The sequence below is a fragment of the Eptesicus fuscus genome, chromosome 20 (assembly GCF_027574615.1).
Source record: "Eptesicus fuscus isolate TK198812 chromosome 20, DD_ASM_mEF_20220401, whole genome shotgun sequence".
In the NCBI taxonomy this organism is placed as follows: domain Eukaryota; kingdom Metazoa; phylum Chordata; class Mammalia; order Chiroptera; family Vespertilionidae; genus Eptesicus; species Eptesicus fuscus.
The window spans coordinates 33,322,362-33,336,976 of NC_072492.1; the positions used below are offsets into that span (position 1 = coordinate 33,322,362).

Here is a 14,615-nt window from a genome sequence, read left to right on the forward strand (position 1 = left end):
AAGGGGAAGGGCACAAATTAGGCATCATTAGGTATAGGACACAAGCCACACTTTTTGTTCAGGCCGGAAAACAGGTATCACTGCACTCAGCAGTAAGGGGATGGGCAAGCCTGTGGTGAAACTCTACACTAAGGTAGACCAGCAGTAGCCAACCGGTGGTCCGCAGAGGTCCGAAATGTTGGCGACCGCTGTTTTAGACTATATGTTCATGAATGGAACTATTTTCTACAAACAAGAACATTAACCAAGACCTAAAGAGAGAAGCTCCTGTCTTTCTGAGATCTCCAGTGGTAGAATTGTATCAATCTCTACCCAGCTGTGACCATGCACAGCCATGTGGAAAGAACAGAGATCTTGTCAGCATTTGCGGAGGAAGGTGCTAATAAGCTGTGAAAGAGGATTTAATTATTTATCTCTATTCCTAAACCCAAAACTCCCTACCTATCTATCTTTAGGACCCCATAATCTAGCCTCCCTGAGGCTGATAGAACTCATGCTAACCCTTCCTTCTCTCACAGGTGATGGGAGGAAAAGGAATGAATTCTCATCAGGACTAACTCTCTGAGTCAAATACCATCGATTTGCTATCAACCACTCTTGGAACCAGCGAGTGGGGCAAGCTCTGTAAAGCAGAGAGCATGGTGGGTAACCCCGACAGCCTCAGCCCACCAGAGTAAGGAGGGAGTGACTTAGGACCATGTAGTATCTCTCAACAGTTTCTGTGGACTCAGCTTTAAACGCCTCCACAAGGCCAGGTCCAGCACAGTAACTGTCCATCTTCACTTTCACTGGCAGTGGATAGGGATGGCGCACTGTGTGGGCAGAGCAGCAGTGCAGTGACACTCTAGGGGCTCATGGCTGAGAGGGACACTCAGTTTGTACGCTCGTTTTCACAGGAAACAGAATCATCTTCATCAAAGGCTTAACTTTGGCGGGGAAGCCAGGCCTGTGAGGTGGTATTCAAGCTCATCTGTGATGTTAGTTAAGCCAGAGGAAATTCTATAGTTCTCACTGCCACCAAAATAATCCTTAAGAGAAAAAGCAGCAACAAAGGAGCTCCAAAGGAGTTCAATTCCTCTTAGCTGGGCAGAAAGCTTGGCTATTGCTGCCAGCCTGGAGGCCACAGGAAGGAAGCACCATCAGGCCGGACTGCACAAACTCCATCTGCTGCTCCACATTAGTGGGTGCACTGGTAGATGTTCCTTCCACATGCCCGTTCAACTGAGAGCTGGACCAGGAGTATGGACTGAGCTTTAACTCCACTCCCGATCTCCATGTGGTGCCCAGGGTTTTGTCCAGTGTGTGTTTGCTATGATAACCAAAGCTACAATGGAATGTTTTCTAGCTGTCTTAGTTAACTTGGGGAGTATCCCTCTCTGTCCCCAGTACTGGGATAACTAAAACCCAAGGTTCATGCACTTAAAATGCTGACAGTGCCAAACTGCTCTTTAGAACTGTACACTTTACACTGCCATCAATTATAAAGCCACCTTGCTTCCCATACCTTCACTCAAGTTAGTACCAAACTTCTAAATTATTAGCCCAATTGAGAGATAAGAAATACTATCCCATTGTTTTTATTCACATTTCTTTAATTATAAGTAACCTTTTTTTTACATTTCTACTGGCCTTTCGTATTTATTTTCTGCATAATGCCTGTTCAAATCCTTTGTCTTGTCTGCACTGGACTATTAGTCCTTTTCATTTATAAAAATGTCTTTGTCAATTAAGGAAATTTTCCATTTGTAGTGCAAATATTTTTCCTCAGTTTGTCATCTGTCTTTTGAGTTTGATTACATTATTATTTTCCACTCAGAATTTTAAATACACATATCCACTCTCTTCCTCTATGGCATCTGGGTTTTATATCTGTTTAAAAAGAAAGTATCACAACAAAAACATAAATTAATTCATGGTTTCTTACTGAAGTTTTGTTTTTATTGTTATTCAGATTTTTTTTTTAAATTTGAATATGTTTGCTGAGGCAGAGATCGAGCTGATATTTTGTGCAAACATGCCCTGCCCTCTTTCCTTCTCTGGCATTCGATGTTATCACAGCCAGATTCCCACGTGTGCTTAGGTCTATTCTGGATTCTCTGTTCGATTCCACTGCACTGCTTCCTCTGCAGTACAAATTACTTTGATTACTGAAGCTTCAAAATATGTTCATAATAATACCAATCCCTTTTCTAATAACATCTACTTCCTTTCCCTGCACATTAATTTTTCCAGATGAGATATTATTATCATTTTGATTGAACTTCCCTGCATGTGGAGAAAAAATCCTATTTAATAACAATGCAAATAAATATTAATTTTTATAAACTAATTTACTACATAGCATCTTATAGAAAATATACACATCTAGACATATATCTTTTTATTTACTCAAAGTATCCTTTTATATCTTTAGTAAAATTTCAATGATTTCTTTGCACGAGCCTGAAGGTTTGTTAAATTTATTCCTAGTTGAGGTTTCTTTTTTGTTGTTCAGATCTTTCCTTTCATTATGATTTTTTAAAATATGTAAAATGTAACCAGGTTAAGAAACAGAACTTTATCAATAACCAATTCATCTGAAGCTAGCGTGTCTCACCCCAGGTAGTCATTATCCTAGGTCTCTTTCATGGATTTGCCACCCATGTATGTATCCCAAATAGTATCAAGTTTGGCTGTTGAAAACTCAGTACCAGAATAAAACCTGCTACATGAGTGAAAGAGCAATATTGTCACTATTACTGAGAAAAAAAATAAATTTTCTCTGGATCATAGTTTACAAGAGCCTCTTCTGGTAAAATCCAAGGGCAAGTTCATGAGCAAGACCTAGAAGGCACTGGGCTCACCACTCAGAGGATCTGGCAGACTGCGTGTAAACAGGTACTGCAGACAGGATCTGAAGAGGACTGCTCTACATTTCCTATTTCTGGAACTTCTGAGGATTCTGTGGTGTAAACTGTAACAATTCTCAGTTCTCCCCCTTCTTGGGTACTTACCATTTGTACAGCTGCACTATTGCTTCCAGTTTTACTGGTGCTGTATTCTCTCTTGTTCCCCTTGTCCCTGTGGGTTTATGCTTTTAAAAAATCCCTCTGCCATAGTTTTGGTGGAGCTCAGCAGGGAGCAAACTTAAATATGCTTATTCAATTTGTTATTTTTAACTCAGAACTTCTACTGTATTTTCCACATGGTTACTGTTTATATACATAAAACCTATTGTTCAATATGGCTGCCATCTTACTTCATTTTCATATTGTTTCTGCTAGTTCTTCTAAGTATATAACTAGATCAACTGTATAATAATTGTACCTACCAGTATATCAGCCAATATATGTTTTCTCTTGACAAACTGCCTTGGCTAATACTTTGAAGAAACATTAAAAGACGGTAATAGCTGGCGTATTTGTTTTATATCAGAGTATTAATGGGAATGCTTAAAGAGTTTCACCAAAAACCATGATGGTTTGATTGAAATACGTCTTTACAAAACAAAAGAAAAAACAAAAGACTCTTCATCTCTTCCTATTTCCCAAGGTTTTTTTTAAAAAAGAATAATGAACTTGTTAATAAACAAATATATTCTTGGCATCTAACGAGATGATCAAAGTTTTCTTTCTTTGATGTATTAAAATAGCATGGTATTAGTAACCTCCTAAGAATGGACAAGTTTTCCATGCTAGGGGAAGTCGATTTAGCTATTGTTAAATTCTTTAAATTTACTCCTAAATGTATTACCTAATGTCTTAAGATTTCTTGAACGCATACTGTGTGCCAATAATTATTTATCAATGGTAAATATTAATAAAGATAGGGCTATAATTTTCTATTTACCTATTCATCAGTTTCTATTTATCAAGTTTTATACTAACAGAAATAATAATCTACAAGATTTCCTTCTTTTTCTATTTTGTGAAAGTGTTTAAATAGAATTATGTTTACTGAAACTTGAATAACTTCCCTATGAAGTCATCTGGTCCTGTCCATCTCCTGTGACAGCCTTTAAACTGAACCAGAATTCCTCCTCCTGCCTCAGAAGAGTGTAGCCCATGCCTACTCAGTCCAATGATTGAGATCCGTGGGGCTCCTCCTCCCCCACCTCTTCTACCCAAAAGCAGGAGCCCTTTTCTCTGTGGATGCAGGAAGCCTGAGTACTGCATTAGTGGACCCTGTGAAGGGTAAATCCCTAGCACCAGTGAGAGAAAATCGCTCTGTTGGTATGTCCCATTTTCTATTCTTGATATTGGTTCTTTAATTTTCTCCCCTTCACTCCTTTTCTGATAATCTTTTCAGGGATTTATAAATTATAATTGTATCTAAGGCATATTTGTTTTCTATTTCATGAAATATATACTATTTGATATTCCTTAATATTTCCTTTCTTTGGGTTAATGTCTTGAGATTTATACCTCGGTAATTATTTTTAGTTTTTCTTTTTCAATATAAATGTTAAAGGCTACCAATTTGCCCTGGGTACTCTTTTTTTTTTTTTTTAAATCCTCACCTGAGGATATGTTTACTGATTTGAAAGAGAGAGGAAAGGAAGGGGAGAATGGCATGACAGAGAAAGGTGGGGGGAGGTGGGAAGAGGGGGAAACGGTGGTCAATTGCTTCCCATATGCTACCTGCATGGAACCTGAAACTTTTTAGTATAATAAGGGATGACGCTCCAACCAACTAAGCCATCCAGCTGGGGCTTCCCTGGGCACTCTTTAGTTATAGCCCCCAAATGTCAATATATGTAGTATTCTCATAAACTTTCCATTCAAAATATTTTCCAGTTTTCAATATGATTTTTCTTTGACCATCTGGTATTTATTTAGAGGTATATTTCTTAAGTTTCAAGCATAAACCCTTACATTGCTTTAACCTTTTACCACAAATGTCCGTATCTGTAAATAATATTGTAACACTGTTTTAGCATACATGTTTTTAAATTTTACATAAATGGAATCATACTCCATGTATTTTTTAGGAAAAGAGTTGTGCTGGGGAGTTGATCCAGCCGTCGGTGAGCGAGCTGTCCCGGGCCGTGCGGACCAACATCCTATGCACTGTGCGCGGGCGCGGCAAGATCCTGCCCAACAGCCCGCGCTCAACATGCACCTGGTCAAGAGCCACCGCCTGCAGGATGGCATAGTAAAGCCAACAATAAGAAAAGATTTGAAAACTGTACCAAAATTCTACTGTTGTCCAACTGAAGGATGTCCTAGAGGCCCTGACAGGCCATTTTCTCAATTTTCTCAAAAAAAAAAAAAAAAAAAGAGTTGTTTTCACTCTGTTGTACATTTATGAGATTCAATCTCACTGACACTTGTTGTTCTATTTTGTTTTTCACTGCTATCTAGTAGTCCATTACAGAGCTGCACCAATTTCAACATGCCTGATCCTGAGCATTTAAGGGTTATTCGCAAATTTTCACCACTACGAAGTGTTATAAAAAAATTACCTTTCTACATGTATTTTCACATACACATGTAAGGTTTGACTAAGGTATTTAGTTATGAGTAGACGTTTTCAACTTTGTTTTTACCAAATTTTTTCTCTAAAATGCTTGTAGCAACCATTATACTAGTTGTTCTTTTAATCAGCAACGTAGCAGGATTCTCCTATTATGTCACATTTTTGCGAATACTCTTTAAATTTTGACAATCTGAAGAATGTGTAATAATAGGTCCTAGTTTTGTTTTGAAATCTTATTGTTGAAAGTATTGTTACATATGTCTTTTTTTTTTCTCCCCACTGACCCCTTCTAGTCCACCCCCAGCCCCCACCTCAGGCCTTTACCACACTATTATCTGCATCCAAGGGTTATGCATATATGCATACAATTTCTTTGGTTGATCTCTTCCTACCCAGCCACCCAGACTTCTGAGTTTCAACGGTCTGTTCCATGCTTCTATGTCCCTGGATCTATTCCTAGTTTGTTTGTTTTTAACTTTAATTTTTTATTTTTATTTTAGAGAGAGAAAAAAGGGAGAGGGAGAGAGAAACATCCATCAGCTGCCTCCTACACAACCGGGTATGTGCCCTGACCGAGAATCAAAATAATTTCCTCACCTTTTATTGAATAGTTCATTCTTTCTAATACTATTTCTATCATAAATTGTATTTCTATATGGGGGCTGGACTACTTTTGGACTGTTTATTCTGTACCACTGGCCTACTTGTTTAACTTTGCATCTATAACACAGTATTATAGCTACCAAATAAGTTTTGTTACCTGGTAGGGCAAGTCCTACCTTATCGTACATACCTTTTCTATTACTGCCACTTTCCATATAAATTTTCTAATCATCTTGTCAAATCCTACAGAAAGCTCAACAATAATTATCAATGTTATTGAAATTAATTTATATATTAACACAAGGTAAACTGTCATTTTCAAGACACTGAGTCTTCCTATACATGAACATGAAATATATTTCCATTTATTTTGTTTTCCCCCTTTTATTTACTGTTTTTTTTAGAGAGACAGAAGAAGGGAGAGAGGGGAAGGAAGGAGAGAGGGAAGGGTGGAAGTGGTGAGGGAGGGAGGGAGGAACTGGTTTGTTGTTCTACTTATTGGTTGATTCCTGTATGTGCCTTGACCGGGGATCAATCCTGCAACCTTGGCACATCAGGACGAGGCTCGAACCAACCCAGTCAGGGCTATTTAGGTATTCTGTAATATTTTTCAATAAAGGCTACAATTTTCTCTTAGATTTAGATTGTTCTTAAAAGCTTTATCATTGAATATTACAGTAAATAAACATTTTCTAAATAAAATATTTAAATGCCTAGGTATTTTCTTAGAAGTCACCTAGAAGTAGTTGACCACAGTTTTGCCAGAAATTGAAGTCCTATTACTAACTTCTAATTTTCCTGAATTATGGTCTCTAAAATTTTTAAAAATTCAGTGTTCTATTTTTATCTCACCTTGTCATATTAAAAAAGTTATTTCATATGTTACCACGTGTGTCAATAAGTAACCTGTTTAGAAGACTAGTTATAATGACAAACAGAAAAAAAAAACAAAAAACCTCAATTGTTTTTTTTACAAATTGAAATCCATCTTCATTTAGAATGTTTAATATTCAAGAACAAATTTATAAAAGGCATGATTTAATCACTCCAAAAAGTTATGTTTGAGTACTGGGAGTTTTATTTAGCAACATCTGGATTAGCTTTAGTTCTCAAAGAAGTGTTCTCTGCCATCAGACAGGTGGCTGCCTGCTCCACTAACACAGGTTTCAGGACAATCACTCAATAGAAGAACGTCGGGACAGAATGGTTCGGCCCAAGTCTGGAGTTAAATGCAAGAAGGAACAACAGAAATAGAGTATTGCCTCTGATTCTCTCCTGGCTTTACCCTGATAAAAGAAAGCCATAAGGAGTAGAATAAAGGCGTGTCACCCATTTAGTTCTCCTCTTCAGGGGTGCAGTCTATAGCATCTTAGCTTCACCCGTTTTTGTTATCCTAGGACAGTGGTCAGCAAACCGGGGCTCACGAGCCACATGTGGCTCTTTGGCCCCTTGAGTGTGGCTCTTCCACAAAATACCACGTGCGGGCGCGCACGTACAGTGCGATAGAAACTTCGTGGCCCATGCGCAGAAGTCAGTTTTCGGCTCTCAAAAGAAATTTCAATCGTTGTACTGTTGATATTTGGCTCTGTTGACTAATGAGTTTGCCGACCACTGTCCTAGGAAGAATTAGGTCCATTCCATTTGTGGACGCCTCTACTGGTAGCAGCAGTTATAGCCAAAAGAGGTGGAAGAAAAGATAAAATATCCATAAGATTTATATGGGGAAAACACCAAAGAAAACTGAGAGCAACCCTTAGCCAATGAAAAATGTTTAGTAGGTATAAATGAACTTTTCTTAAAAAAAGACTTTTCATTATAAAATAAAACAGATGTTGAAAGCAACACAAAGCTATGTTCATATTTTAAAAATAGCAGTGTTATATCTTTGGAGAGGGTCCTGTAGGTAGAACGATTCTTACTTTTCACACGGAATAATAATTTACATTTTTACCATAGCTTGTATTAGTTTTATTGTAATAACTTTTTTTTTTTTTGCGCGAATGCAGTCCCCCACTATCACAAATTATGCAGCCGAGTTTCCCACATTTAGGGAAATCGCAGGGGTCAGCACATTGGGAGTGCAATGGATAAGCCTTGCCCTGGGAAAACCACCTTCATGATCATGGTATTTCCCATGCCAGGTAAGTATGTGTAATAACTTCTTAGAGACTAACTAAAGTTAAAATGAGTAAATAAAAAAGCCCTAGGGTGAAAAAGTAGATTCAAGGCACTAAATGTATCATTTTTATTTTTTTAAAACCATCTGAAGAAGTTACAGAGCTCTTGATCTACTTAGGAACTAACATGATCTTTGGCCACACATTCGACTCTAAATAAATTAGATGCGTAATACAGTACCTGAAACATTCTAGAATAAATATTCAAAAAATATGAATGCTCTTTCTATTCTATAATAAAGATGCTTTTTTACTGTAGACAATATTTACTTCATATACTTGATGTACTTTGATCTTCATTACAATTCTGTATTAGAAATTAGAACTAATGCTCACTTATGTTTACATCTTATTATACAAGAGGAAAATGAGGCCATGAAGAATTAAGTCTTTAATATGCTCTTTTAAATACATTCACTTTCATTCTCAATAGACTATTCTTCCAAAAAGGAGTCTAACACAGCATTCAAAGGGCTCAGAATTCACTTACCTGGTGTGTCCTAAAGATTCCCGCCATATTGGTAGCATCACAACTGGTTTAACTGCACACTCCAAAATAGCTAAAGCCAGCGCAAATTCTCTGGGTTTGCTACACATCTGAACTGCCTTGATCCAATTTGCCCTATATTTCAGAGGGAAAAAGAAACATTTCACTTCGCTGATCCTAAGTTATAAGCACAAGAGTTGTAATTTACGATACCTCCATCTTACAGGATGTAAGTTTCTAGGCTAAGCAGGTATAAATATACTGTTACTGGAATTTTCTATTTCACAGAATCATAAATTTTGACCATTGAAAGGAATCCCAAAGGTCAATTAGTCCTCCAACTTCTTAAACTGTCTACAGCGTTCTGTTCCTTTGGTCTCTACTTCATTCCAGGGATAAAGAGTCTGTTTTCCAGAAATCTCCCAAATGTTAGTGTTGGTTCAGTAACTTACAAGTACACTCACATCCCTAATGCCCTCAGTGTTTAGCTGACTAAACTGATTTAATTCAATTCATTGGTAATGACCATTTTAAGTACACACCTGCAATGATCATTTTGTAGTCACTATTTTCACAGCAATAAATGAACCTTAGTTTCCTTTACCTGTGTGAAGCCCAATTGGGATGAAGAAAAGATGAAGGGATATTGTTTTCCAGTTGGGTGATGGTCAGTCTCAGAGTAGATATTGTAAGAACTTTGGACCCGTGGACAGAACCATTCCATTTGAACTCTCCTGCTGGAGTCAGACAGAATTTGTGTGCAAGATGTCTTCTCTTATCATGGTCTTCCCTGTGCTGGTGCTTATTCAAAGCAAATGAATTGGTGGAGTATTGATTGTGGTAGACACGATATTTCCCTTCTTGACCCAACTTAAAATAATTGTTGATATTTCCTTTCATGACCACTTCCTTTTTGGTGCTTAAACGCGAAATTTCTCCTTGAGAGTTAACTACCAGTACCTGACAAAGAAAATAAAAAGACTCCATTGTTTATATCAAATATGCAAATTGATCAATTATCCTATATAATAAACAAGTAATATGCAAATTGACCATCACTCCAACACACAAGATGGCTGCCCCACGTGGTCAAATATGACAGCCCCCATGTGGACACAAGATGGCTACCACAAGATGGCCAGCAGGGGAGGGCAGTTGGGAGGGACCAGGTCTGCAAGGGAGGGCAGTTGTAGGCGAACAGGCCAGCAGGGGAGGGCAGTTGAGAGGGACCAGCCCTGCAAGGGTGGGCAGTTGGGGCAATCAGGCCTTCAGGGGAGGGTAGTTAGGAGTGACCAGGCCAGTAGAGGAGGGAAGTTGGGGATGACTGGGCCTGCAGGGAAGGGCAGCTGGGGGGGACCCAGGCCTGCAGAGGAGAGCAGCTGGGGGTGACCAGGCCTGCAGGGGAGGGTAGTTAGGGGTGACCAGGCCTGCATTAGGGGCAATCAAGCTAGCAGGGGAGAAGTTAGGCATCAATCAGGCTGTCAGGGGAGTGGTTAGGGGGTGATCAGGCTGGCTGGCAAAAGCAGTTAGGGGCAATCAGGAAGCAGGCATGTGAGCAGTTGGGAGCCAGCAGTCCTGAATTGTGAGAGGGATGTCCGACTGCCCGTTTAGGCCCGATCCTGGGAGCCCGATCACTCGAGGTGCAGGCTGGACTGAGGGACAAACCCCTCCCTCCCACCCCAACCCCCAGTGCACGAATTTCGTGCACCAGGCCTCTAGTCTTTCAATAATTTGTAATTTAATCATTCCAAATAAAATACATCTTATGACTGAACTTCTGAAGTTTAAAAGTTAAAGTTATGTTTATAATTAAATGATCAAAATATGTCTGCCAAAAAGAAAGAAAACGAACCTCTATTAAATGCCTATTATATGTCAGACATAATTAAGTATTTTCATGCATCTCAAATATACACACAAAATTACGTGTAAATCACTCACCAATCATTATTTCAAGCCTACAATACATAGGTTAAGGAAAAAGGAGGGCAGTACATGTACTATTCCCCAAAAAATATATTCCTAAAACTACCTTTTCTTTTGCTCCTTTTATCAATTTCATCTTTAGTAGAAGAGCCTGAGGATAATCTAAAATGTTTTCAAAGAGTCGATGCCAGTCCTTTTGTGGATTATGAAATCAAAAGTGGGCCTTATTCAGCTTTTTAAAAAAAATGAAATATAATACAATAAAAGAGAAAATAACAGAATGCTTCCCACACAGTACTGCAAAATACTATTTCAGGACACTTTTGAGTGTACTAGGGGGCTATGAAAAATCTCTTACTGAGGGTCAGAGTAAAAAAGAAGTTTAAAAGTCAGTGTTTTAAATCAATTTGTATGTTATGAACAATGCATATTCTTGCCTATCTACCCTACAAATGATCCTCAACTGGGAGATATCATTGTAGTCATTACTCTGTCACCATGGCTACCTGAGGTGCAGAAATACTGAGTCCTGCTTCAATCTTTTTGTTCACAATGAGAGCTGGGAAGCTGTGCTGTTCTATGCACTGTACTCTACAATCAAGGAGTAAGTCCTATCCTTTCGCTGCAGGTTCACCTAAAATGATTCTAGCTGGAGCTGAGCATTACATCATCTACAAACAGCCTACTCATTATCCTATGTGAAAAAAAGCCTTGATCTCTTTAGAATTACATACAATAAAACTAATCATAAATAAAGTATACCACACATTTACAGCATTTCTTTGCATGGACTGAAATCCAGGGGCACAACTATACTTCTAAATGTAACACTTTAATTCTTGTTAGCCAATACACTCTTGGAAGTGGAGAAAATATAATTCAAAAGAAGGTCTATAAACTTGCTTCCCCTATTTCTAAGGTACAGTAAATGAAATTATTTTTACATTTCAAAAATGTTTGAGTTGGTCCGACGGTTGTGGGTTATTGTTAAGCTGATTAACATTGTCTCCCTCCACACAACCACATTTGACTGACTTAAAAAAAAAAAAAAAAAAAGAAAAATGTTTGTTTTAAACAGAAAGAACACACCTCTTTGCCCTCCTTAAATAACTTATTTGCTTCATGGGCTGCAGCTGCCACCTGTTGGCTCTTCAGCTGACTAAGCTTGCTGTCTGGATTCCGTAATCTCGTGATAATTCGAGTTGAACCGGATGCTCCTCGTCCACCTCCAGGAGACTCACTTATTTCCCCATTAGACTTTTCTGATTTGAAATCACCTGTTAACAAATGAAAAGCCAGAAGTAATTGCTAACAGTAAGTAAATTACATATACTACTACTTTATCCAAAACTCATACTGGTGCACATCTAAGATCCAAAAGGTAAACAGAAAAAGTCCTTGAAGAGCCAAAGCAAATGTATTAATTTTTATAGGGTTTATTTAAAAGAAAGTTATGTCAGAACTTGACTGTGAGTCATTTATTATTTGACAGAAAATTCAAACATGCCAGGTTATCTGTTTCAAAGCTCATCTACTAGAAAACAGTAAGGGCTGCTACAAATTTATAAGTAACAAATATAACAACTCAAAATGCACAGTAATAAGATATTGCCTTATGTAATGAATATGGATTTCTATATAAAAAGTAAAGGATATAATTAATTTTAGAATGATTTCCATTGAAATTCTGCTTAAATACCTAATGTATGAAAGCTTATAAATATAAAATGCCAAGTGAATTTTCTCCTAAAAAAGTAAAATCCAGATAATTATCTGTATATGCAAATAATTAGACATGTGAAATTAACTAAATTAGTTTTTCTTAATAGAATAAAGGCCTCTCATTTTCATTGTGACTTAATTTTTAAGACAGGAATAATTTCTGCTTTCCCATGAATCTCACTTAGGCTGAAAATTTCTATACTGTCTGAAACGATTGCATCACTATCCAATTTCCATTGGCCAGACAGTTGAACAAGATCTCATTTTTCTTTTTTAATTTAAAGCTTTGTAAAATTAAGACAGTGTGGCATTAGCAAATGGAAAACCGAACAGAAAACTTACTATACTTTGTAATATAAAGATGACATTCTACATAGATTTAAAAAAATTGGATTGGGAAAAGTAGGTATCTATTTTGAAAAGTATGGAAGTTAAAACAATTCAGTAAACATTGTTAATCTCATGTATTCAACACCCCTTCTTTCCTTTGGGGATATGCTTTCCCACCACTACAATCATGATTCTGCCAGGACTGCAAATAAGTATCTTGCCCTGTGTATGGAGTGAGCAAATTCATCCAGCTTAGCCAGAGAGAGCATATCACTGGTTGGCCACAGTGATTGCCCCAGAATTGGTATGTGGTCCAGCATACTATTCCAATTTTGAAAATCTGAAGATGGAGAAACAGTATTGCTTTAGAAAATTTGGAGATGGAGAAAGGGCATTAATGAGCATAAAGGTTATAATTTAAAGGTTGGTCACTTTTACCGCACAGCATGGATAAAACATCCAATAGTAAGAGATAAGAAGCCCATCCATGAGGGTGGGGGAGTGTTGAACATGAGGGGAAGAACAGTGATAACCTGTTATTACTGGTCCAATAATGCCCCTGGTGCTGTCATTACTTCTGTACTTCCCAATTGTATGTGCCAATAAAATTCCCTTTTTGTTTTAAGCAAGTCTGGTGAATTTCTGTCACATATAATCAATAAATTCTAAACAATCCAGCAGAGTATTTGAAAAATTTGATCCCAAAATATGGCACTGACTAAATCAAGATGTGGTAGGGGTACTGGACATTTTGCCATCCCAGGCTGGAAAACTAGAAATGTCCATTGTATGGCAGCAAAGCAGCTGGTAGGACCACCAACAGTGTCCCTTGGGCCCCAAACCATGAGCCTACCCATGCTGAAGGTTTATGCCAAGATGTTGAACCATGATGGCTATGTCTTGGGACCATCTATAAAGTCCTACAATAAAGACTTTTTAGACATTGTCTTGTCTAGGCTGGACTTCCAAAAAAAGCAGAAAGGGAATGGCACAGAGCTTTTAAAAAGAAGCCCTTCAAGCAAAATTTACTGCAAATAAGGGGAAGGAGGCAGAAAATTCATCCCTAGGGGTAAGAATTGAAAGGAAACCAGGCTTCGAATGGAGGTCCTTATCTTATACCCTTTGCCCAAAGGTGACACTATAAAGGGGTCAATCACTTAGATGCAGCCTGGAGGCAGAGTACAGAGCTGCTTCCTCCCAGCCTCTGGAGCTCAGTGTTTAATGATGTGAGGAGGAAGAAGCTTAGACAGACTATTCGCCTGAGGGCCAGTAGAAGAGGTTTACCTTCAGGAACCCCATTTATGGCCATTAGGTACTAGCTGGGTACCCAAGCAATCTATAAGGGAGTACCACTGCCAGAGAAAATGCCAAACCTGTCAAGCTAGAATGTATGATTAGTCAAACCTATAGCAATTCTCAGCAACCCATCTCTGACAACAGCCAGCCAGAACTAAGCTGCGAAAACAGAAAAGCCTCTAGAAGGAAGATCTTCCCATAGGCTCCTCACTTCTCATCCACAGCCCTCCCAGAAAACCAATGGCAGCAAGATTTATCAAAGAATGGCTCGTGGATTTTGAGATCAAGATAAGCCACATCTAGACCTAATAAAAAATATATATATATAATAAAAGTCTAAGCGACCAGCCAACTTCTGACCGGTAGCTATGACGCGCAATGACCACCAGGGGGCAGACGCTCTACGTAAGAGCTGCTGAGCTGCGGTGACTTGGCAGCTGCAGTTCTTGGGTGAAACAGAGAGGAAGGAGCCTGATTCCGGGGTATGTCACCCAAGAACCACCCTCTCACAATCTGGGACCCCCGCAGGGCAGGCCGAGGGACCCCACCAGTGCACAAATCCGTGCACCAGACCTCTAGTAAAAAAATAATAGACAAACACAGAAAAAGATATCCAA

The 14,615-nt window shown here is 38.4% G+C and overlaps 1 protein-coding gene and 1 non-coding gene across 5 annotated transcripts in view; both read right to left on the reverse strand.

Moving 5' to 3' along the window:
* BPTF (bromodomain PHD finger transcription factor) overlaps positions 1 to 14,615 on the reverse strand; it is a 109,977-nt gene that overhangs the window by 54,273 nt on the left and 41,089 nt on the right. For all 4 annotated transcript variants that reach the window (XM_028157349.2, XM_028157350.2, XM_054709782.1 and 1 more), the window contains 3 exons: positions 11,740 to 11,927; positions 9,329 to 9,684; positions 8,728 to 8,859 (listed from right to left, as the gene is read on the reverse strand). In XM_028157349.2, coding sequence (XP_028013150.2) covers positions 8,728 to 8,859; positions 9,329 to 9,684; positions 11,740 to 11,927 — 676 coding nt within the window. The remainder of the gene's footprint in view (positions 1 to 8,727; positions 8,860 to 9,328; positions 9,685 to 11,739; positions 11,928 to 14,615) is intronic.
* On the reverse strand, positions 8,051 to 8,209 carry LOC114234432 (U1 spliceosomal RNA). Its single transcript, XR_003620634.1, has one exon. It is a non-coding gene; the product is annotated as a U1 spliceosomal RNA (small nuclear RNA).